Source organism: Apis laboriosa, unplaced genomic scaffold, assembly GCF_014066325.1.
Source record: "Apis laboriosa isolate Shangri-la unplaced genomic scaffold, ASM1406632v1 scaffold26_cov146, whole genome shotgun sequence".
NCBI classification, from domain to species: Eukaryota; Metazoa; Arthropoda; class Insecta; order Hymenoptera; family Apidae; genus Apis; species Apis laboriosa.
This window is the reverse complement of record NW_025222592.1, coordinates 1,925,150-1,949,000: the sequence shown is the minus strand read 5'-3', so window position 1 is coordinate 1,949,000 and position 23,851 is coordinate 1,925,150. Positions and strand designations below refer to the sequence as shown.

Here is a 23,851-nt window from a genome sequence, read left to right as displayed (position 1 = left end):
ATATAAAATTAATAATAAAAATGTTTCAGAATAAAATTCGATAATTCGTTATTTTAATATAAAAGAATTTCAAAAGATTACGAATCGAAAAAAATTTAGAAATAATAACAATACATGCATACTAGATTAGATAAATAATAAAAATATAAAAACATAACAGAACGGAGAAGCAACAAAATTTAATGGATAAATAATCAAAACTTAAACGTTAAATAATTGTGTATCAATTTATTAATATAAGTCTAAATATTTTTTACAATCAAAATAAAAAATAGATATTTCATGTTATAAATAAATTTTTGTTTTTTTTGATAGTTGGACGTTTAAACAGTGTCTACTGCTTTCATCGTTTTATATTTCGAAAAACACTGTATTAACTTACTTGCTTTCAAATGTATATTATCTTCGGCTGTAATGATAAATATATGTCAATAAACAATAATAATTTATTTAAAGTTTTGTGTAATAATTAAAATATATAATATATAAAGAATATATAAAGATAATATATAATATATAAATTATTTTTTTGTTAATAATTTTTTACTTACAGATGGCTGAACATTCGGAGACTAATTGTTTAACAGCATTCTCATCTATAAGTATTTCCATAACTGTTACAATTCCTTGTGGTTTAAAGACACCGTTTGTATCAAGCTGTTGCAAAAGTGACAATAATTTTTTTTTATTTTGTTTATTATATATTATTTGTATAATTCTATTTAAATAATTTTATTATTTATACTAACAATGTTGAATTTTTTTAATATACATTCACTGTATAATTGAACTTTTTTATCTTCTACATCGACATTGCCTTGAATAACATCATTTGCTTTCTCTAAAATTCGAATAAAAAAATTAATCAGAAATTTTATTATTTTTAAATTTTTCATTATTTGCAACTTACGTTGATCAATGCCAGTTTCTGTTTTGCAAGCTGATTGCTCAGCATGTAGCCTAGTTTTTAATTCTTCAATTGTCTAAAAAAAAATATTGAAATATGAAAATAGATTTATATATTATATAGTTAAATAAAATATTATAAAAAATGATTATTTATTTATTTGAGATATTCGTGTAATTATTTTTAAAATATTTTATATGTATCTTTTTTTCAAAATCTTCTATTCATCTTAAATATTAACAAAGTTCTTAATAGTAGTATCTTTTTATAGTATCATAACGTAATCATATAATATAATGAGCTCGAAAATTATTTAGATTAAAAATAATAATATTCTTTGCTACTAAATTTAATTATTCAGAAATAGATAGAAATTTCAAAATACTATATTTAATCGAAATAATTAAAAATTATTGTATTTCATTATATATTTTTTTTGTCGATTTTTATGAAATAAAATAGGAGACAAAAAATAAAATTAAAAAGATTGTAAAATTAATATATTTATGAATAAACGAAATATAAAAAGATCAAAAAGAAATTCAATACAAAAATTTTATCATAAAATAAATAATTAATAACAAATGACAATAATGATCATTCTCCTTTAACACGAAATATTTCATAGACTATAGAAATGATCTATTTTTTATTAATTATTCATTGTAGAAAAATATTTTTTTTTTTGTGTAATTTTTGTAAACATAATATTGAACATATTTTACCGAAAATATATTTATTATTTGTCATTTTAAATTGAAACTAGGATATAATTAAAATTCTTAATTATTAATTATTTATTTATTATTTATTATTTTATAAATAGTAATATTACATAAAAGGTAACGGAAAATCAGTATTATTAATTAAAAATTTCATATAACAAATTTATATTAAAAAAAAGAAATAATCTATAGGATATAAAGATATGCAAAGATATAAGTTACGAATAAGTTATGAATTGCAAATATTTTTAAGATATATAAAAATGTAAATATATAAAATTTAAAATTTAAATTGAGATGTGCTAAATATTAATATTTTCAATAAATACAGAGAAAATTAAAATTATTTAAATATTTACCAGAGCACCAACGCAAACGCAAAAGCCAAAAATAAGCACGATAGTTTTCATTTTTCTTTTATGTCGATTTTAGAAACAAGAATTCGACTGATCTCGAAGTGTATCCAACCAGAACTGAATACATATCGAATCGCACGAACTATTTTTATAGTTGTGGTATAATTATTATCTGTATTACTTCCATATTATCTATATTACTTCCATATTATATTAGAATTTCTCCTTCCATTAATAGTAATAAACGATTCTGCATGATCTTTCTCTTTTTTTTTTTTTTTTTTTTAAAAACTCATTTCTTCAGTCAGATTATGTATCGTTTATATAAGATATCAAAACAATATTAAAATAATGTTTAAAAAATAAAAGGGAATGTTTATTAAAATAATAAGAAATATCCAAATATTTTTATAACTTGAATACAAAGGATAAAATGATTAATAAAAAATAAATGAATAAAATTGAATCTCGTTTAAAATAATCATTTGACTATTTTTTTTTTTTTTTAAGATTACATGATAAGAAGATTATAGAAAAAATATTATTCAAAATCTTGTCCTTTATAACATATTTAAAAATCATTAAAATCATTTAAATTTATTATATATATGTCACATAATATTTACTGGATTTCAGGAATTCTCTTTAACCCTTTTTCACATAAAATTTATTTTTGCGATTCACTTTTGCATTTAATCATTGTTTCATATAGCAATTCACGATTTATACGTAATGTATATTATATATTATATATAATATATATTATATATTATTATGTATATTATATATTATTATATATTATAATATATACATATATGTTTAATTATGACACTCATCCGACGTATCGAATTTATCTTAATTATTTAATTTCGTAGCATTGTTTTTCAATGTGCACGAATAAATGAATAATCTGTTATAACTTGTATCTCGATTCAAAAATCGTCAATGACAGATTAACAAAAGTCTTCTACTCGCAAATTTTTTTAAATTTTTTAATTTAATTTTTAATTAAATTTTTTTAATTTTGAAACATTCGAGATGTAGTACATATTTGAATATGATAATATATTAAGCAATTTTTTTCTCTCTTTCTCTTCAAATTCTAAGAATATAAAATTAAATCGTGAAAATTAATTCAGTTATTTTTCGACTTTGTTTTATAATTCGTCAATTGTAAAAAATAGAAAAAAAGTTCTCAAAGCTGTTTCTTTTAATGTGAATTATTATGATTTGATAAAAAATTGCATCAATTGTTAATGTAATTAATAAAGAAAAAAGTTTTTTTTTAATTTATTTTTTTTTTTTATGTGAAATCCTTATCAATAATTATGAAACTAATATAAATAAATATCTTTTTTTATTACAATTAATTATAAAATTAATATAAATAAATATCTTTTTTTATTACAAATACCAATTTATTGTATTTTGTTCCGTAATAATTTTCGCGAGAATTTCTAGATCTCATTGTATATATGATATATAATACATATGATATATTGCATAATTATTTCTTTTTTTAACATTTATTTGATAAGATAATTTATAATATTGAAGCAAGAAATGAAGAAAAAGAAAAGAACTATTTGATATATCTTTATTAAAACTTTCTATTTTTAATGTGATTATCGAATTTTATTTTTTATTTTTTCAAATGAATAAGATTATGCAGAATATAATATGCAATTCAAATATATATAAAAAGACATAATAACCATAGTTAGATAATTGTAAAAATATATACAGTATATATTTTTTTTTTTCATATGTTTATTCTTCTTAATAAAATTTTTTGAAAGATGTGTTTAAAATATAGAAATTTTGGTACATTTTGGTACATGTTATATAATAGCATGATTATCGCACATTATGGAACAACAAGGCAAATATACGAGATCTTGTTGTGAAAAACAAAATCTATTGGACTTTGAAAATTACTTGATTGATTTCTCATCGATATATTTTTTTTTGACATATATTATTTGGACTTGTTTATGCTCGATTGGCTTGGTTAAGCAACGCACTTCATAATGTTTTTTGTTAATAACTCGTTTACAAAATTTTTTTCAAAGAAAAATATTGCTTGCAATTTCACTTAACGGATATCCCAATATTTTTAGAACATTCTATATATGTGCATTATGGAAATCTCTTGTGCAGCATATATACAATAGAAAGAAGTTTTTGTACATATTGTTGTAGAATAAAATAGTAATATAGTAATATAACAAAGCTTATATTTAAAAACTTGTAATAAAAAAAAAATAATTGTTTCATCCTATTCCGTAAAATTATGCTCATTAAAATTATTAAGATTTACGTGAAAATATGAATTGAAAAAAAATTATAACTTTTTTCTAATTATATAAACAATGATAAATCTTATATTAAACGATAATTTTTATTTAAAAAAAAAACTTTTTTTTAAAATTTGTTTCGAATAGAGAAAATATAAATATAATTTTCTAATTAAATTAGAATAATAGACTAAACTGATTTGTTGATTCTTATAATATATTCTTATAAAAATAAAAATATTTTTAAATTTTGGTTAATTCTTTAGAAATATATGTGTGTATAATGTATTTAATTTTGTATTTTTTTTAAATTAAATTATTCTAAGTAAAGAAAAAAAGTTAAAATTTACTGAAGAATTTTTCATTGCAGAAATTTTAATAATAAAAAAACTCGAATACATTGATAATATTTTATTATAATTCATAAATCACTGTTTTGAATGTATTGTAATGACCTTATAACCTATCTCTTTAGATTAAGATGTTTTGGATTCAGAGAATATTAGTTATTCCCATTTTTAATTTTATAAAGTGGATCAAATATTCATATTACCCACTTATATTTTATCATTACATCCTAGAGATGTATCAAATATATTTACTTTTTTTCTAATCTAATCATGTTTTTTATTAATATAAGCTATTTTATTTTTATCGAAATATTGTGAGATTTCATTTTTATAATATTAGGAATTTTTCTTTGCTCATCAGTTGTATATTCTTTAGAATGTCCTTTTATTATTTACCGGAACATGAGAAATCGTAACATTAATTCTATATAAACTGTTTCAAATTGATAAATAATGAAGTCATAAACAAATCCGAATTATAGAGATAGAGATATTGAAACATAATCCAATATATTCGGTAAATATTTAAAGTCGATTTTCTTAAAATCTTATAAAAATCTTATAAAAAAAAAAAAAATTTTTAAAAAATATATTCTACTTTTGATTTATTTGTTGATTTGATTTGAATCATCCCCTTTTTGAATATTATCAGTTACTGACTCATTGCTCATTTATTCATAAGTTTATGCAGTTTATCCAGTTCTTTTCATTGAACATGTAAATATTTCTTTCGTCCATTTGTAGTTATTGAATAGTCATATTGGAAGATAGTTTTGAAGGATGAACCCTTGCAATTTGCATGGCCAAGTCGTGTCATAGTTCCACAGTGGTCTGTTGCAAGGCGCACAAGTATGACAAATGGCCATTGCTACTATATTTGTGTTTAAATTGAGGACTTGGAAAGTGGTAGGGAATTGTACTCGCTCGTAAATTACTATTAGACTATTGAAATACTCGAGCTATTGTGAAAATAAAATTCAGACTGTCTGACTGCTTGACAAGTCTTGACTTTGTCCTTAACTATGTTTCCCGAGAATATTAAAATAATATTTAATCGAAATAATTATGAATTATAATATTTCAATCTTTGTTTCTGATATTTTACGAAATAAACTGAAATATTGCAATCATAAAATTGATATATATAATAAAATTTCTTCTATTATTGTAATAAAAATAATTCTGCATATTTTTTTTTTACTGAAAACTCACTCACGCTCAATATCAAATTATCCAATATTGTTATATAACAATATCTGAAAAATTAAAGAGAACGTTTATTAAAACTGTAAAAAATATTTAAATAATTAATTTCTCGAATATAAATTATAACATGATCAATAGAATTTAAATGTAAATAAGATAGAATTTTATTTAAATAATCATTTGTTTTCTTCTTTTTTTCCCCCAAAATTAATTGTACATAAACAAAAATATTTATACACTTTTATTTTTTAATGAAACATTAATGAACAATTCTTGATTTTTATTATACACTTATTTTACACTTCAATATTGCAATTAATATAGCAATAAATATCTTTAAATGAAGCGTCATCATTATATTATCATTACCACTTCGTTATGCTTTCATTACCTCTTCATTATGCTATCATTATTACTTCGTTATGCTATCATTACCAATCGAAATACATATCTACATATGTGTCACAAAGATTTATAGCATAAAAATTTTAAAATCACTCTAGATAATAATGCTTGACTTGAAAAAAAATGTTATATAAATTAATAATTAAATACATAGTAACAGCAAAAAATCTTAAAATGAAAAAAGTATATAAGGTGTAAATTATATAATATTGCAATAAAAAAAATAATTAAATAATTGCATAAATGTTACTATTAAAATATTACTATTGATTTTAATAAAATATAATTATTGAATATTGTATATGTTATTGTATAATTTATGAATATCGAAATATTATCAAACAATAAATCGTAAAATTCAAAATATTTTAATTTTTTGATTTTTAGATTTTTAAAAAGATTTTTAGCTATTCAAAAGTAAAGGCTCAAAATTTCGAAAGAAACGTTTTAGTATTATTTCCTATAATTTTGAAAACTTCTATGTTTCGATTTGCTTGAAATTCTAAAAATAAACATCTTTTAAATAAAAACACTATATACGAAAAAAATTTTTGATCAAAAATTAAGATTTTGCGAAAAAGATTTTACTATAATTAAGTCCCTACATAATTAATAATATCAATCCCTGCATTATCGAACAGAAGTAATATTATATACAAGATATAAAAATTTTATTTTTGTATTTAATAATATAGATATAAATTTTTATTTTATATTTTTTAACTGATTTAATTTTATATATATATTTAAATTATAGTACGTTACATGGTATGAGAAATATCCTGATCTATTTTTTTTTTTTTATTCACTCAACATTTCAAAGCATGGGTTATCAAATCATACAAGATGGTAAATTTTGTTTATTTTGTCAAATATATTCCAGAATCTATTCCAATTTCATTTATAATTTTAATCCAAAATATTATGCATTTTAATCATTTTTGTAAATAACAATTTGTTTCACAAATAATATTCAAAAATACATAATTAAAAGATAGAATTTCGAAATATATAGATTATAAAATAAATGGATTTAGAAATAGATAATAACGTATGATACTATAATTCTTATTTTTGTTGTTGCTTCTTATTATTATTATATTTATTTATTATTATATTATATTTATTATTTATTTATTATTATTACTAGTATCAATCATTTGTTTAGATTAAAATCAGTATAGATATAAAGACTAAGACATCAAGTAATCGCATTAGTAATATTTTATTAATTTAAATTTTCAAATATTTATTTATTAAAAAATTGGCAGTACATGAATTATTAATTAAACTATTATTCAAATATCTTCATCAGATTGTTGTCTATGAAACACTGCAGTAATTTACTAGATTTCTTACACGAATTGGATTCAGCTGTAATTATAAAAGTACAATACAATAGATTTTTAAATAATCTTTTAAAAAAATTATTTAATTCGTTAAAAATATTATTTAATTTTTTAATTATTTAAAAATAATTAAAAAATATATAAAGAATTATATTCTATAAATAAATATTTTTTTTACTCACTGATATCTTTACAATTGTTAACTAATCGATTGACCTGTTCACTGTCTAATTTTGTTGTCCTTTCTCTGAATTTTTCTTCATTGAAAGTTGTGTCTGCGTTAACCTATTATTAAAATGAAAATGACTCTTTTTTATTATCCTTTTCTATGAATAATTATGAATTATATATACAATTTGTTTAAATAAATTCATTATACTTTATATTCATTATACTATTAATAAATTCATTTATACTTACAAATCCGACTTTTTTCAGCATGCAATCAACATAACAAGCCAATTTTTCATCATTTTTATCAAAAATACCCTTCTTAACGTCGTCTGCTTTCTCTAAAATTCGTATAAAAAAATTAGTCAGAAATTTTATTATCATTAAATTTTGTAAACTTATTACAATTTATGCAACTTACGTAGATCAATACCATTTTCTTCGGCACAAACCGATTCTATTTTACGTAGCTTAGTTATTGATTCTTCCGAAACTGCCTAAAAAAAATATATTAGAATAAGTTATGAAAACAGAATTTAGATATTAATTACTTAAAATATTTAAAAAATTATTATTTCTGTTTAATTTTATTAAATTGATTTAAATTAATTTAATAATTGTTTTTAAAATACTTTATATGTGTATATATATATATATATATATATATATATATATATATAGAGAGAGAGAGAGAGAGAGAGAGAGAGAGAGAGAGAGAAATATATTTTATATTAAGTATTTAAATTTTGAAATTTCATTCCCTATAGTTGAGAAATCTTCATTTATAATATTATACATATATGTATATGTATATATATTAATCATACAATAATGAGCTTGAAAATTATCATTCAATTCAAATTAAAAGTAATGAGATTCCCCTATCTTTTTTGCAATGATATTGAATTATTCACAAATAATGTCTTTTGAATATTTCAAAATAATTTTTCATGGAAATAAATATAAATTATTATATTTCAATCTTCGATCTATTTGAAAATTAAATTAATAAATAAAAATAATAAAATTAATATATTTATAAATGAAACGAATAAAAGGATTAAAAACAAATTCAATATAAAAATAGTATTATAAAATAAATAATTAATTAGAAATAATAGTATATTAACTTTTTCAGGTATTAAATTATTCATAAATTAAAATTATTCATAAAAAATTATATATATTATTCATAAAAAATTATTCATAAAAAAATTTATTCTATTAATTATTAATAATGAAAAAATATTTTTTCGTAAGAATATGTATCATTATAAAGAAAACATAATGTAATTTGTTTTAAAATTATATTTTATTAAAACAAATATATTTATTATTCTTTTAAAACTCATTACTATTTCACAATATACAAAATCAAACGAAAAAATTAACAATATTATATAAATAATAACAAAAAGAATATTATCAAATAAAAATTCAATATGGTAAGTTCCTATAAAAAAAAGAACAATTTATTCCAAAAATATAAATTATGAAAAATGCAAATTCATGTTTCTCTAAAAATAAATAAGAAGATAAAATTAAAATAAAGTATAAATCTAAATATTTACAGCAAATGTGGAAGAAAATAAAAATATTTGAAAATTACCAGAATACCAACGAGGCAAAAGGCAAAGATAAAAATAATCGTCTTCATTTTTTGATTTATCAATCTTGAAGACTGTATATTCTTAAAGTATGTTCACCGAGAACTGAATAAACATTGGATGTACCACATGTTTTTATAGTTGTAGGTATAATCATTATCGGTGATACCCTCATGTCATGATTTTTCCCTCCACTGGTACCAACAATGGTTTTGTATTATTCGAATGGAAGTTCATCGCCATTTCCCTTTAGGTCGACTATTAGAATGCGCATCAATTGCATAATAATATGTGAAAAATACAAAAAAACATTTATTAAATTGAGTTAATCTTTTTTTTTACATTCGAATATAAAGAATAGATGATTTAAAATAATTTTCTTCTTTTTTCTCGTTTTTTTTTTAGAAAGTTTTTTCATAAAATTTAATAACACGCATATGAAGAATATTTATACGTAAAATATCCTTATTTTATATTTTTAAAAATTTTTAAAAATTCTATTTGTATTTGAATAAGTTCATAAATGCATATTTAAAAATATGTGTTTATAAATCTTTCTAAAGAAAATAGAAACGAGAAGAAAAATTGAAAATTAAATTACAGTATTATTAATTACAATATTAAATATGGATAAACATTCTTTTTGCATTTTTCGTGGATATATCTATTATACGATTATTATTTTTATTCTAGATTTTCAAAAATCTAAAAAAATATTAAAATTTGAATTTCTATTTTAATATACGATCGTTCATTAAACATTTAAAAGATTCCATTTTATCTATTTTTGAAAAGAGATTTTCGTTCTTACAAAAAAATATTTAAAGTATAGTATGCGAGCTGCAAAATTTTTTTAAATTTATAATTTCATTATAAATGAATATATAGTATAAGATGTAATAAATAAAGTATAAATTTACCATTGTAACCCCATTGTACCATTGTACCCAACGTAAGTACAAAAATACAAAAGTACAAAAATAAGTATAATAATTTCCATTTTTCTTTTAGATATGATTTCAAAAAAAACAAGATTTGAATGTTCTTAAAGTAAATCAAACGAGAACTAAATACATCGAATTAAACGTGTTTTTATAATGTTATAATACAATATCTATATTGTATTGATCTTATTTGATGGAAATAAATAGAATTTTTTTTTTTTATAAGTAAAAATTCACTTTTCAAGAATCAGAATACACGTCAGATCAGATAATATATCAATTATATAACAATATATCTGATGAATAAAAACGAACATTCATTAAAATCTATAAAAAATATTCAAATAATTGATTTGTTTTTTCTTTTGAATGCAAACAATGAAATGATAAATTGAATAAATTGTTTGCTTCTCTTTTTCTTTCTCATTCTTTTTTTTTAAAATTAATTTTATATAAATAACCCTTAAATGTATTTAAATTTTGTTATTTTTTATAAAATATTAAATATTATGAATAATTATTTATAAAAGTTTGTGATAAGAATATAATAAATTATACATGTATAATAAATTATACATACACAACAATTTTCTTTTTCACCTATTTCTTTTTTTCTTTTTCAAATATGATTTTAAGAAATGGGTATAAGTAATCAATTGAAAATCGAAATTTAAGAAGGAAATATTAAAATTTTAGCTTCGAATATTTTTAATATTAAATATAATAAATTTTTATAGAATGCCCAATAATTTATATATTTAATAATATATTATTAATAAATCTTAATATGCTTAAATTTTAACAATTATCTTTTCTTTGTAAAATTGTAACATTTCTTACGAATAAAGAGAAAAATAATGCATAACAAAAATTATATAATAAAATTATTGAAGTATAAATTATATATTTTGTATATTGATTTATCAAAATATAACATATTTTGTTAATAAAATAATAATTTTGGATTTTGGATTTTTTGGATTAATAAAATAATAATTTTGGATTGCTATACATATCTAAACCCTTTAATCTTCAATTTTTCTGATGTAAATTTAAATTAGGTTAAAGATATACTTTGTAACTTCTAAAGTTAAATATTAAAGTTAAATATTTGATGTCATTAACTTCTTTTCTATGTTACATTAATAGAAGAAATGTAATAATATCTATCCAAAACGAATTTGATCATTTTGCAGATCTGAAGGATTGGAATTAAGATTATTAATCAATAAGTAAATCCATAAATAGATTTTAAATTGGTTTGTATTATTCCTTGCTATTATATATAAAAAAAAAATAGTTGAATGGCGATTGCATGCCATTATCTTAATAAATTTGTACTTTTATTTGTTATTGTACATATAAAAGTAACAATCATTTTATATAAATATCTCGAAGACTAGAATTAAGAAAGAATTATATGTATAGAAAAAAGTTGAATTCCATCTTAATCATTGATACAAACGAGTAAAGGATTTCAAGGATTGAGAAATTATGTTATAAGCATACAATGACTGTATTCAGGATTTCCACAAATTTATACCTTTCGAGATATTAAAATTATTGGTACTATTATTATTATTGAATTTTGCTTATATATATCCAAATGTACGCTTATTTATTGTTTTTTACACATTGTGATCAATTTAAAATAACTTATTGTTACTATTTATTCATTTTCTTTTGGATTTCTTATCTTTATCCAAGTTTATTATGGATAAATATTAAATGTTCAATTTATACATTTGCTAATCGTGATATATTTGTCATAACATTTCATGACTTCATAAGCTATGATCCATGGAATAAATATTACAATATAAATTATTTTGTATCGCATCAATTTCCTTTTATTTATAATATAAAAATTTATACAATAATCGGTAATGATACCAAATGAAACCTTTCTTTTTTTAACAAGTATTTAATATATCGTAGTTTAATTAATTAATTTATAATAAATGAATTAATCAATTTTATAATTTTTTAAACATTTATTTTTAAGAAAAATATTAAACTATAAATAAAAATATTATTACTATAAATTCACTCAATGTATTATATCAAAAATTTTTACTTTATTTTTTCTTTATTAATTTTTAACCTAATTCAATTTAAGAAAAGTGATCTATTTTTTGTATTGATGAAATTATCCTATATTTTTTTTTTTCTATATTTAAATATTCAAACATTAATTTTTTAATATATCATATGAGTATTTATTTTTCAAAATCACATTCGGAATTTTAATCAATGTAAAAATTTTATCATATAAATACTTTGAGAACATTTTCAATTAGCATAACTTGTTTTAAAAATTTTTTATCAAAGTAATTTAAATTTAAATCACTTTTGCAATTATTTAGATTGTTGTTTATATATTCTGTATAATAAATTTCAAAATAGCTGGTATCAATAACTATAATTTATTTTATATATTTATATATTTATATATAAAACAAAAAATATAAATAGCATTTTTCGAATCATTTTTTATTCAAAATGTATTTTATTGTTATTAAACAAAATTTTAAAAATTGAGAAAATATGAAGAATAATTATTTCAATTTTTATATTGAAACCTTTGGTTAGAATTCACGTTGAAATACTTCTTCTTTGATAAAATGAAAAGGAGATAGGAATATGAAAATAAAGAGATCGTAGCAGAATTAGAAACGTTATCAAACCAACGGTATGAATAAATAGACTGAATCATTCTGAACAAGATAATACACAATGAAAACAATCGAATCGAACGCTTTATGATTTTATAAAACAACTCAAGTAAATTCTTGTCGGAATATAAAAATAAAGAGATCGTAATAGAATTAGAAATGTTATCAAACCATTGGTATGAATAATAAATTGAATCATTCTGAACAAGATAAACACATAATGAAAATTATCGAACGCTTTATGATTTTCTAAAGCAAATTCTTATCGGAAAGCCATATTTATTATATAACAACTAATACATATAATTATATAACTAATATATATATATATAAGAGATATATAATAAACAACTATATATAATCGAATATTTCTTATCGATAAGCGGAATTAAATCTGTGACAAAGTTTAAATAAAACACTATGCACTAGATAACACTGGAAATTATTTTTTTTTTCTTATTTTAGAATCTTACTTTATATAAGTTTATAATAAAAATAAGTAAAATAAGCTTGGTAAAATAAGCTTGAGATAATTCTTCAAGGGTCAAGTACTGCACAAGCAGAACGATAAATATAATGATATATAATGTGTATAAATATATAAATGTAATGACATATGATGTATAATATAAACATAATAATAAAACATAATAATTCTTTCTCTTGGAAACGAGTCGAAAATGATTAAAATTTATTTTACTATACTTCTTTACTATATTCGAATTATTAATTAATTATATCCATACAATTATAAATTAATATAACTTCGTTATCAAAAAAATTTTTAAATGTAACAATAGTAAAAATAAATTTTTTTATGGAAAATAAAATAATTACAAAAAATAATAACCATAATTCATATTTATGAAAAATAAAAAATGATATTGTTCAACGATAGAAATATCAATCATTTAATATTTTAATATTTGGAAATATACAGATTTTTAATTGAAATATAATTTTATTCATAATTTGAAGATTATACAATTTCTATATTTTTTATAAGATTATGGTATCATCATGATTGAATAAAAACTAAAGAAATAATGAATAATTAATCCACAATAATTAATCCAAACATATTTCAAATAAGTAATAAATATAGCTATAACATGTTGCATTAACAGTTCATTTCTGAATTAGATGATAGAATTTAAAAGCAAAATTGAAATAAGAATCTATAAAAAAATTTTAATAATTCAAAAATTTAAAGAATAATAAAAAAATTTTTTTATTAAAAAAATTGTAACAATAAAATTATAACCATTATTCTCGAAAAATAATATTATTTTTATTTTTTCATCAAATGAATAAATTAAAATGTAAAAGAAAATAACTAAAGAGACAAATAAGAAAATAATAAGACAAACAAATATATAAGTAAATGTACATAGAATATTTAAAGTTTATTTTTTTTTTTTTTATAATAAGAAAAAAAAAAGAAAAGTATATATAACAGAGATTAAATTATAAGAAAAATTTTATTTAATGACACAAAAAAAATTATTATGCCTTTCTTTTTTAATTTTTTAAAAATTGAATATGGAACAAAGTTGAAAATCTTTATTTCAATTATTATTATCTAATTAAATACATTACGATTAATATTATTTTACAATTAATAAATTTATCTAAATATTATAAATTAAGATTGTAATAATTTGCTTATTTATAATATCAAGAAATTTAATATTTTAAAACATTATTGATAGTATTTTCTATTAGTTTTATCTATAATTAGATAAATTATTCGATTAAAAAAAATGAAAATGTATTTCTTGAATGATAAAAAAACAGTGCTGCCGCCAGTATCGAAACATTCAACTATTCAATGCGTTACAACGACTCATACATGCACTAATACATTAAAAAATAGTATAGTCGTGCGGAATATTAAATTAGTTGTGTGTAGCATGAAAGTACAACTGCCACATTGCCTTATAAAATATGGCAGATAAAGGTAAAGATAAATTATTTCAACTCATAACTATTTCTTTTTTATGCTATATATAAATCTTATTATTATTAAGGTTTGTATTTTCTATATTTTATAATATAAATGAATATTACAAAAACATGAAAAACTAATTTGATAAATTAATCTTTTAAATAAATAATATATCATTAAAAATTGAAATTTTATTAAAAAATCATATATTTTAACAATTTTTACAAAGCCGGTCGGTACTTGACATAGGTTAGAATAAGGTCATAATCAGGTCATTTGAAAGCGCGCCACTTCGAAAGTACAATATATTTGCTATTCAAAAAACTTTATAATTTTATTATTATTTTTTTTTAAGGTTTTTATATTAATAATAATAATCTGTACAATTATCAAAATTGATTCATTTTTAGTACATAACCTTTTAAGATTTGCTATATCTATATGATGAATCATCATATACCCAATCTTTAATTTTTAAAATTGAAAAAATTTATCTTTTTTTAACTGTCATAAAGTAATAAATATTATGCATTACTGAAAAAAAAGTAACATATCTTTACACATTTTCTTAATAATTATTTTCATAATTATATTCACTGATAATCTTACATATTTTTTTTTTTTATTTCGAAATTATATGTTATTAATACTATTTAATTCGTTTTTTTTCTCTTATTTATATACTTTTATTACATATTGTTTCGTAATATTGTTTTGTTTATATTGATCTATAAACAATATGCTTATTTGTGTTTTTATCAATCATTTCAATTTTGCATATCGATTTAATAACATTAAATATTATGAATATATAATTATAACAAATATATAAATACATATTTTAAATTTTAAATCGAATTTAGTTTCGCAATAATAGATTAAATATTACGTAAATAATCATAAAATATGTTATCGCATTCTTTTTATAATTTTCATTATAAATAAATTAATTATCTTTCAATTTATGCTCCCGCTTAAATATAGTTAATGGTTTCTTGTACGAGAGGGCGTCTAACTTACTATACCATGTATAATTAATATACTTATATAATAGTAATTAATACACTATATAATATATTTATAGAAAGGGGTAATATAAATATTCATTCTAGCACAATAATAAAAATGAATGTTAACATTTCATTAGAATAATGATAGAATAAGAAGCAGATTTTAAAATTGTTTAACTTTGAAGAAATAACATAATGATTTATATCAATATAAATTTACGTAATTTATACGAATGAATTTAAACATGATATGTGTATTCTTTTTTTTTTTTTTTTTATTTACTTAAATTTGGATTTAGAGCATCACGTGCACTTTAGCGGAGCAAGTGGCCCCGGAAAAGACAACAAAATTGTGATACAGCCGCAACGACATGGACAAATAGATGTTCATCTTGGATTCTTACAACTTCATCATAGGTTGCATTTTTTTTTGTACACATATTAGGAAACTAAATATATGTGAAATTAATAAATATTCTCATAACTTCAACTTATAATATTAAATTTATAATATTTTTACATAATTTTTTAGATATCATATTGAATTCTGCATTCCTTGGGATCTATGCATTCATAACGAAAGAAATAGTAATGAACCTGCGATAATCACGGAATGTCATAATCCCTATTGTCATATTATAGAGCTAACACATGAAAAGGAAAGCTTAAAGTAAATCATTTGTTATTTTATAAATTTATTTATAAACATTATTATTAAATTTTGTTTGTATAAAAATTATCATTTTTATTATAATGTAATTGTAATTTGTAATTGTAATTTAATTTAATTTGTAATTGTATTTGTAATTTAATTTTTTATATTATTTTATATTGTAATTTCCATTATAATAAGATCTTGTTTCTGCAACAGGTTAAAAATAGAATTTTTAGCATATAAGGAAAAAATCTTAAAAGAAGAAGTTCAAATAATATGCTGTAAAGCTGGAATTCCATTAATAATCCAACTGAACGCACGCGTATTGGGAAAAGACAAAGGGACGCCATTACTAAGGACTGGAATACACAATATCGGTCTATTGAAACAACCAAAAGAAGATGAGGTCTCCGAGTAGATCTCATTAATACTGACTTGTTACTCGAACATCTAAGAGTCGAGTACATATTTCTTTCACAGGTGCTGGGTACAAAATTGAAGGCATCTTTAAGTATGCGAAACCAAGAAGATCTTTGAACAAAACACTGAGATTGAGATACACAAAGAAATGCATCTAATAGAGGACGTATAATAAGAGGGAAAACTGATGCATGAGAACGTTACTTATTTCGAACTTTAATCGTGCAAAACATAGGTTAGCATTACAATGAAATTCATCATTGCGGTCAATTATTAATGATGTTTTAATCTTAAGAGAATTACGTGCACGCACGTTTAATTTCAAGCGTAGCGAATGTTTTATCTATCGAGATTAATTTAATTACAGTCTATTTCTGCACGATGTAACTTTCGAAATATGCGATGTTCTTAGAAAAAAAAAAAAAAGAGCTTCTCTTTGAATTTATTGCAATTGATCTAATTGCACAGGCCTATATCACAATCGCAAGACTTCTTTTTTCTCTTGAATCGAGATTATTATAACAATTTCGACGCAAGAAATGAAGTGTTCCTTTAATCAGCCATTTTTTAAAGGATCACATCGAAATATGTATAATTACGAGTTGCAGCTAAATACCGCATTTGCCTACTGTTCCTTCTTAAACGAAAACGTATCACGCAATGCCTATACATTATATATATATATATATATATTTATATATATATATATAAAAATCTATTATATCTTTTAATATTTATCATCGATCTATTCGTTGTAATGATAAAATTGTATTTTATTATCGTTTTACATCGAGCAAAAATTTTAAACGATAAGAATATATTACTAATCAAAAGCAAGTTTCACAAATAACGATGCTGTTTTCTAATTCCTTGCTAAGCTAATATTAGAATTATTAAAATGAACAAATTCAATGAATGTGTTTTACTAACAATCATTTCATATTTAAACCTTGTTATTTCATTATTATTTATTTTACAGATTGAAGTCGTCGTTTATTCAAGATTAATTTATTGTTCCAGATCAAGATATTCCGAATATTTAGAAAAAATTCTTATATATATGTCTCAAAATAATTAAAGTTTTTAATAATATAAAAAATAATTTATAATCAATTAATCAATAATCAATTAATTTTGAATAGACTATAACTTCTTCACTTCACTCTATATTTATAATCATATGCATTCTATTAATTATAAATTTCTTTTTAATTATTAAAACTATACAATTTTTTTGTGTTTGATGAAATATATTTCGACATATTCGCTACTATGTATTACATCATATTATTTTAAAAATTCATTATCATCATTAATTTTATTTTGTAAATATAATAACATGCATAATATCAACTTCAACAAATACATATATTTATAATTTTTATACAGAATAGCAGCGAACATGTTAAAAAATTATTAAAGAAATATCGTTAGCATCGAAAATTTGATTGTTTCATAGGAATACCAGTAGGACCATCAACGAATTCGCAAATGTTGAAACCAAATCTGGCTAAAGGATGACAATTACTTTTAGGATTGCCCCACTTGCCTCTAAAAGTCATCCAGCTGGGTAAGATAGTATTCTCTTCTTTCAGAAGCAATTCCATTTTTTTCCATGTAGGCCAAGCGATTCCAAAACCACTTTCGTCATAAAGACGAGGTAATCTGACGAATTTGTGTTTCCCTGGCGCAGTCCAAAGTCCATGCGATCCTCGCGCGCTAAATAATATGGGATGAGAGCCGTCGGCAGTGAAAACTTTTTCAGGAAATATAGGTTTTTGAAATATTCCTTTCCGCGTCTCTTGGCTCTCATAAACAAATGTACCGCTTCGTAAATCATATCGATAGAACGCGCCTGCGTCATGCGCGGACACGTACATAGTTGATGGATGATTTGTATCCTAAATTTAAAAGATAAATAATTGATTTTACACGAAGAAGTATAGAATAAAAAAAAATATATGAAATAAGTACAATAATAATCTAGAAAAAACTCCAATTTGAAATGTTCAAATAATATTTTTATAAATGAATATAGAATTGAATTATAAACTAATTATAAAATAATAATGAAAAAATGTAAAAATAATAATAGATAATTAATAATTACCTTTTCTTTTTACTTTTAGGTTTATGTTGTTCAATAATGTAAAGAAATATTTCAAAATATTTTTTAAAATGAAAAATATTTCGTTTTTTATATCGAATGAATATTCATCTACCTTGAAATAAAGACTCATGTGTTCCCAATCGCCCACGTGGTTACCATATTCTTTAAACATTCCAAGGCATATCCCGCCCACGGTGGGTATCGGCCAGCTACCAAAAAATCCAAGATCCAGAACACAGACCGCCTTTCCCTCGCTGAACGGATAGAACATCCAATAGGTCACGTGAAAGTGCAGCTTCTGGGACCTGTTTCTTTTTTTCTTTTTTTTTTCAAAATCACCATGTTTCTGTAAGTATTTAACCAATCAATAAAATAATTTCTGAGAATTCTATACCATTTTCAAAGTACTTTAGAAAATCTTAATTATCATTTTAATAATTGCTATTTAAAGAGAAAAAACTTTCTTTTTTATGTCTTTTTTTTTAATATTAAAATCTTCACTTTAATAATGTTATTTCTACGTAATTTTTCTATAAAATTTTTATTTAATGTACCTCTAGACTTTGTTTAACATCAGTCTTCCAAATCTTTTGTGCAAGATCGTTGGTGAAGATCATAGTTGATCCAAAATCATCGATCTGCAGCATATTTTTCGATGATATCAATGTTTCGTCCCTCTTTTTTGGAAAATTTCTTCCATTCCTGATCTTTATCACATCTGTAGAAATATCTGGAATAGCACAATTCTTGATCACAGCATAAATCGGTACCGTGCCTGTTGGTTTTCGGCCATATAGAAACGACGATCGATTTCTCAATAATATTTCTGTCAATGTAAAAATTGTTTCATTAATTTAATTGTTTTTCATGTATTTCGTAAAAAAAATTAGATTAAAGTAGATTACATAATTTTTAAATTTGTTTAAAAATAATTGTCATCTATTTTGTTATTTATTTACCTACGTCAATTTTGGTATGAAGATAATCATCGTCGGATTGCATATTGTCAAGAAATTCTGGTACCCCAAGGGGTAAAAAGAGTTCGCCAGGTGCGAGCCATACTAGAGGCGCCCAGTCTCGTACTAATCCTTTTACTGTAATATAATTAAATAAAGATGATACAGCATCATAATGGAAATAAGAGAAACATTTTATCAAATTAAATGCAAACATTAAATATAAATTAAATTTTAAATTAATATTTATTTCTTTTGCCTTAATTCTATTATCGTTAAAATTACAAACTTATTAATATTTATCTTGAAAAGCAAATTTATTATTATGATATTCGAAAACATTTATAAATTACTATAATATTGAAGTTTCAATATTAAAACAATTTTTAATTTAATATTAATACTTTTATAATTAACATAAAATACGAGTAACAAAATTATAATTTAAATTTTTAAATTAAAATTTAAGAAGATAAAAATTAATTATTAAATAAATATATCATATTTTTATAATAATACTATATTTTTATAATAATAATAATTTTCTCATGAAAAAATTAAATCTGAACATAAATTATTGAAAGTAAAAGATAAATTATCATTCTATAAAACCATTTAAAATATGCAATTTAATAAAAGATATACGCGAAACATATTGTGCGTCGGTGATGATCACTGATCTTAATGACCTTACAGATAATAACATAATATTATTAGAAAGCCAGTTTCTTCGAGCTGCTAGTTTCAGTATGTGCTACATATATTTAGGTAAAAAAAACGAAAGGCCTAGAGGGATCTTGCTTTCATTTCATTTTAAGTGAACAAGATTATCTGTTGTACAAATATATGCATCTTCGTCTTATATGCGATACATTTGAACCTCCCACATTTGAACCTTCAACAGTTATCATTATCTAAAGTAACGTGCAAACCGCTAAAGAGCTCAAAACATTTTGTCAGATACGATGGAATATATAATTTCACACAAATGTTTAATAAAAAAAATTTAATATAATATTTTTCTTCTCAATTTATTTATTTCTTTTCAAATTAAAAATAAAATTTTATAATAATGAAATTATCAAATTTTCAATTTCTATTAAAAAAAATTTGTATTAAGTTTAAATAATAAATAACACAAAGAATTTTTTATTTTGTCATTATTAAAAAAATTTTCATATTTGCTATTCATGAGTCGATTTTTCAGTGTCCTTATATTAAATATTAATATGTAGAATCAACATATGGCGATACCATATTTGGTATTACGACATGTTTTCCATTCTACTTCCGCAATTAAAGAAGGCGCCGTGAAACAAGTTCTTATTTATTTCTACTTTAAAGCATCATTATCATCGAGATAATTAACCCATTATTTAAATCGATTCAAGATAATTAATTTAGTACTTTATTTCGAATAACAATCAGTTTTAATATTAAATTTTTTCATCATGAAAATCATTAAGGTTACGAAATCTTTCAATAATTTATTATGATATATGAGATAATAATAATTTACATTTCCTTAATTACCATTAATATCCTTTCTTAATAATTTTTATTTAATATAGTAGAATAAATGTATATTTAATATTGTAGAAAAAAAATAAAATTATTTAAGATAAGATCTTCTAATCGTATACGATACATTTATCATAAAATATTACCATAGATTACATATATCTTTAAATCTTAACATAATAAGGAAGTGCAACTTCTCTGGAAGCCTTTTTTTAAAAAGAGCAATTTGACGCTAGTCGATCAAAATAAAATTTATTTAATTATCATCTATTAATTATCATACATATATAATACAGGCAAAAATGGAATTCGACAATCATAAAACCTAGAAAAATGTTCGACAATCGATTTTCAATCTCGTAATCATTCACAATTGTAAATCTCTTTTTTGAAAATAGATTGATCTACTTCAAAAAAGTACGATCATTATGCCATGTGTTAATATATTCACGCTAATCACGTTAATTTGAATGATTATCAAGTAAAATAATTTCACCGTTAGTCTAACAATCTTTATATATAACTGATTATCATAGAAATTTTGTCTTAATTTTTAACATACTTTAACGCAATTTTATTATTAATAAATTTCTTGTTTCATTTATATATTAAATTATATTAATTCTTGTTTCATTATATATTAAATTATAAATTATCATGTAAAATATATTTAAGTATTAAATTATAAAATATATAAATTAAAATTCGATTATATTATTAAAGTGATGCATAAATTGATTTAAAGGAAATATTTTACAATTATGTTTATATTTTAATATTGAAATTGCTATAATATATATTGTATTATATATGTGATTGAATTGAATGCATAATAAAATAAGAATATTTTGCATGATAATTATCGTAATTTAATTAATGATAATATATTTTCAAAATGAAAGTTTTTTCTAACTTTTCGTTTTTTAAATTATAACAAATAAAAAGATCGAGTCTATTATGTAAAGCAATTTAGATACTTTTAATAATACAAAAACAAATCGAAAAAAAATTAAATAATTTCAATAACATAAAACATAAAAATTTAATTTCTTTTCTTTTTTTATNTTTTTTTTTAATTTACTAAATTAAAAGAAATTTATTATAATTTATTACAGAATAACATATAAAATATAATTTCATCATATTCATCAATCATTTTCATAATTTTTTTTTAAATAATAAATAACAAAATGAAAAAATCATCAAAAGTAATTGTTTGAATTTCGAATTCTTACCTCGTCCTTCATCGGTTGTTTTCGAAGTCACAATCATGTGCATGATACACAGAATCAATAGCAAATATTGCATCGTATTTAATTTGCTCACGCATTTTGATAATCGAGTGCCGGAAAAGCCGCAAAATTCGAAACTTTTTAAGTGATGGACATCATCAATGCATTTTTTCGCGCCACCTTTACTTCTCCATGTCTTGTTGCTGTGGACCACCGTCACAGAGAATTCTTAAGGTTAACAATCGACAACACCGATCGTCCTGCTACCAGCTATGTTTCTCAGGTAACTGACCGGTTCCCTACATTCCCTGGGCCGCTCACTGGACAAATATTACCGTTGCTCACAACCATCGTGCACGCTATTACGAGGATGCCAAAAGAAACTGTAAACGTAATAAGTTAACCCTTCTATCGAATTGAAAGTTTAAATTATAACCACACGTTTTTCATTTTAAACGCATTACATATCTTGTGCACATATATATATATGTATAGTTATACATATAAATACAAACGAATTTATATAAATTACACATATGATACAATTATATCATACTAAAGAAACATTATTTATTTTATTGAGATTTTTATATATTTCTTATTGTAAGATTTTTTTAAGAATAATTTCAATATTTTGTTAATTAATTAGTATAAAATCATTATATTAAGAAATTTTTATTTATGAAATATCATTTAATAAATTTTAGTATTAAACAGATTACTTTTATTTTCAATATACGAGAATTTATTGTTAAAAGAAAGGATTATTAATGAGATAATTTTTTGAACCATTGACATGAAATAAAAATTCAGAGAATAGAAAGTAAAAATAATTACGGTCGCGATTGCGAAAGGGATACAAATCGAGTGAACCGGAAACCACAGAGACCATTTATGATTAGTGAAAAGAAAAGTGTTCTACACGTAGCATAATCATAAGAATTAAATTCATAAATGCTATATTTCTATATTTTAATTTTTTCGATTCCTTTTTTATTTTTATTTTT

General features: G+C 21.0%; 4 protein-coding genes across 4 annotated transcripts; 1 reads left to right on the top strand and 3 right to left on the bottom strand.

Moving 5' to 3' along the window:
- Positions 1–213: 213 nt before the first annotated feature.
- Positions 214–2,098, bottom strand: LOC122713732. The gene is made up of 5 exons (XM_043934457.1): positions 1,992–2,098; positions 911–983; positions 750–841; positions 552–657; positions 214–409 (listed from the first exon to the last, which is right to left on the bottom strand). The coding sequence occupies exons 1-5, from the start codon at positions 2,040–2,042 to the stop codon at positions 324–326; spliced, it is 408 nt and encodes a 135-aa protein (XP_043790392.1). The 5' UTR covers positions 2,043–2,098; the 3' UTR covers positions 214–323.
- Positions 2,099–7,506: 5,408 nt separating this feature from the next.
- LOC122713916 (general odorant-binding protein 56d-like) lies at positions 7,507–9,423 on the bottom strand. The gene is made up of 5 exons (XM_043934751.1): positions 9,376–9,423; positions 8,188–8,263; positions 8,016–8,107; positions 7,778–7,880; positions 7,507–7,620 (listed from the first exon to the last, which is right to left on the bottom strand). The coding sequence occupies exons 1-5, from the start codon at positions 9,421–9,423 to the stop codon at positions 7,541–7,543; spliced, it is 399 nt and encodes a 132-aa protein (XP_043790686.1). The 3' UTR covers positions 7,507–7,540.
- Positions 9,424–14,813: 5,390 nt separating this feature from the next.
- Positions 14,814–18,010, top strand: LOC122713708. Its single transcript, XM_043934417.1, has 5 exons — positions 14,814–14,952; positions 16,250–16,367; positions 16,483–16,620; positions 16,822–17,011; positions 17,086–18,010. Exons 1-5 carry the CDS (start codon positions 14,940–14,942, stop codon positions 17,140–17,142), a joined length of 516 nt encoding a protein of 171 aa, XP_043790352.1. The 5' UTR covers positions 14,814–14,939; the 3' UTR covers positions 17,143–18,010.
- Positions 18,011–18,250: 240 nt separating this feature from the next.
- LOC122713707 lies at positions 18,251–23,269 on the bottom strand. The gene is made up of 5 exons (XM_043934416.1): positions 22,848–23,269; positions 20,095–20,229; positions 19,690–19,961; positions 19,248–19,481; positions 18,251–18,926 (listed from the first exon to the last, which is right to left on the bottom strand). Exons 1-5 carry the CDS (start codon positions 22,918–22,920, stop codon positions 18,456–18,458), a joined length of 1,185 nt encoding a protein of 394 aa, XP_043790351.1. The 5' UTR covers positions 22,921–23,269; the 3' UTR covers positions 18,251–18,455.
- Between the last annotated feature and the right edge of the window lie 582 nt (positions 23,270–23,851).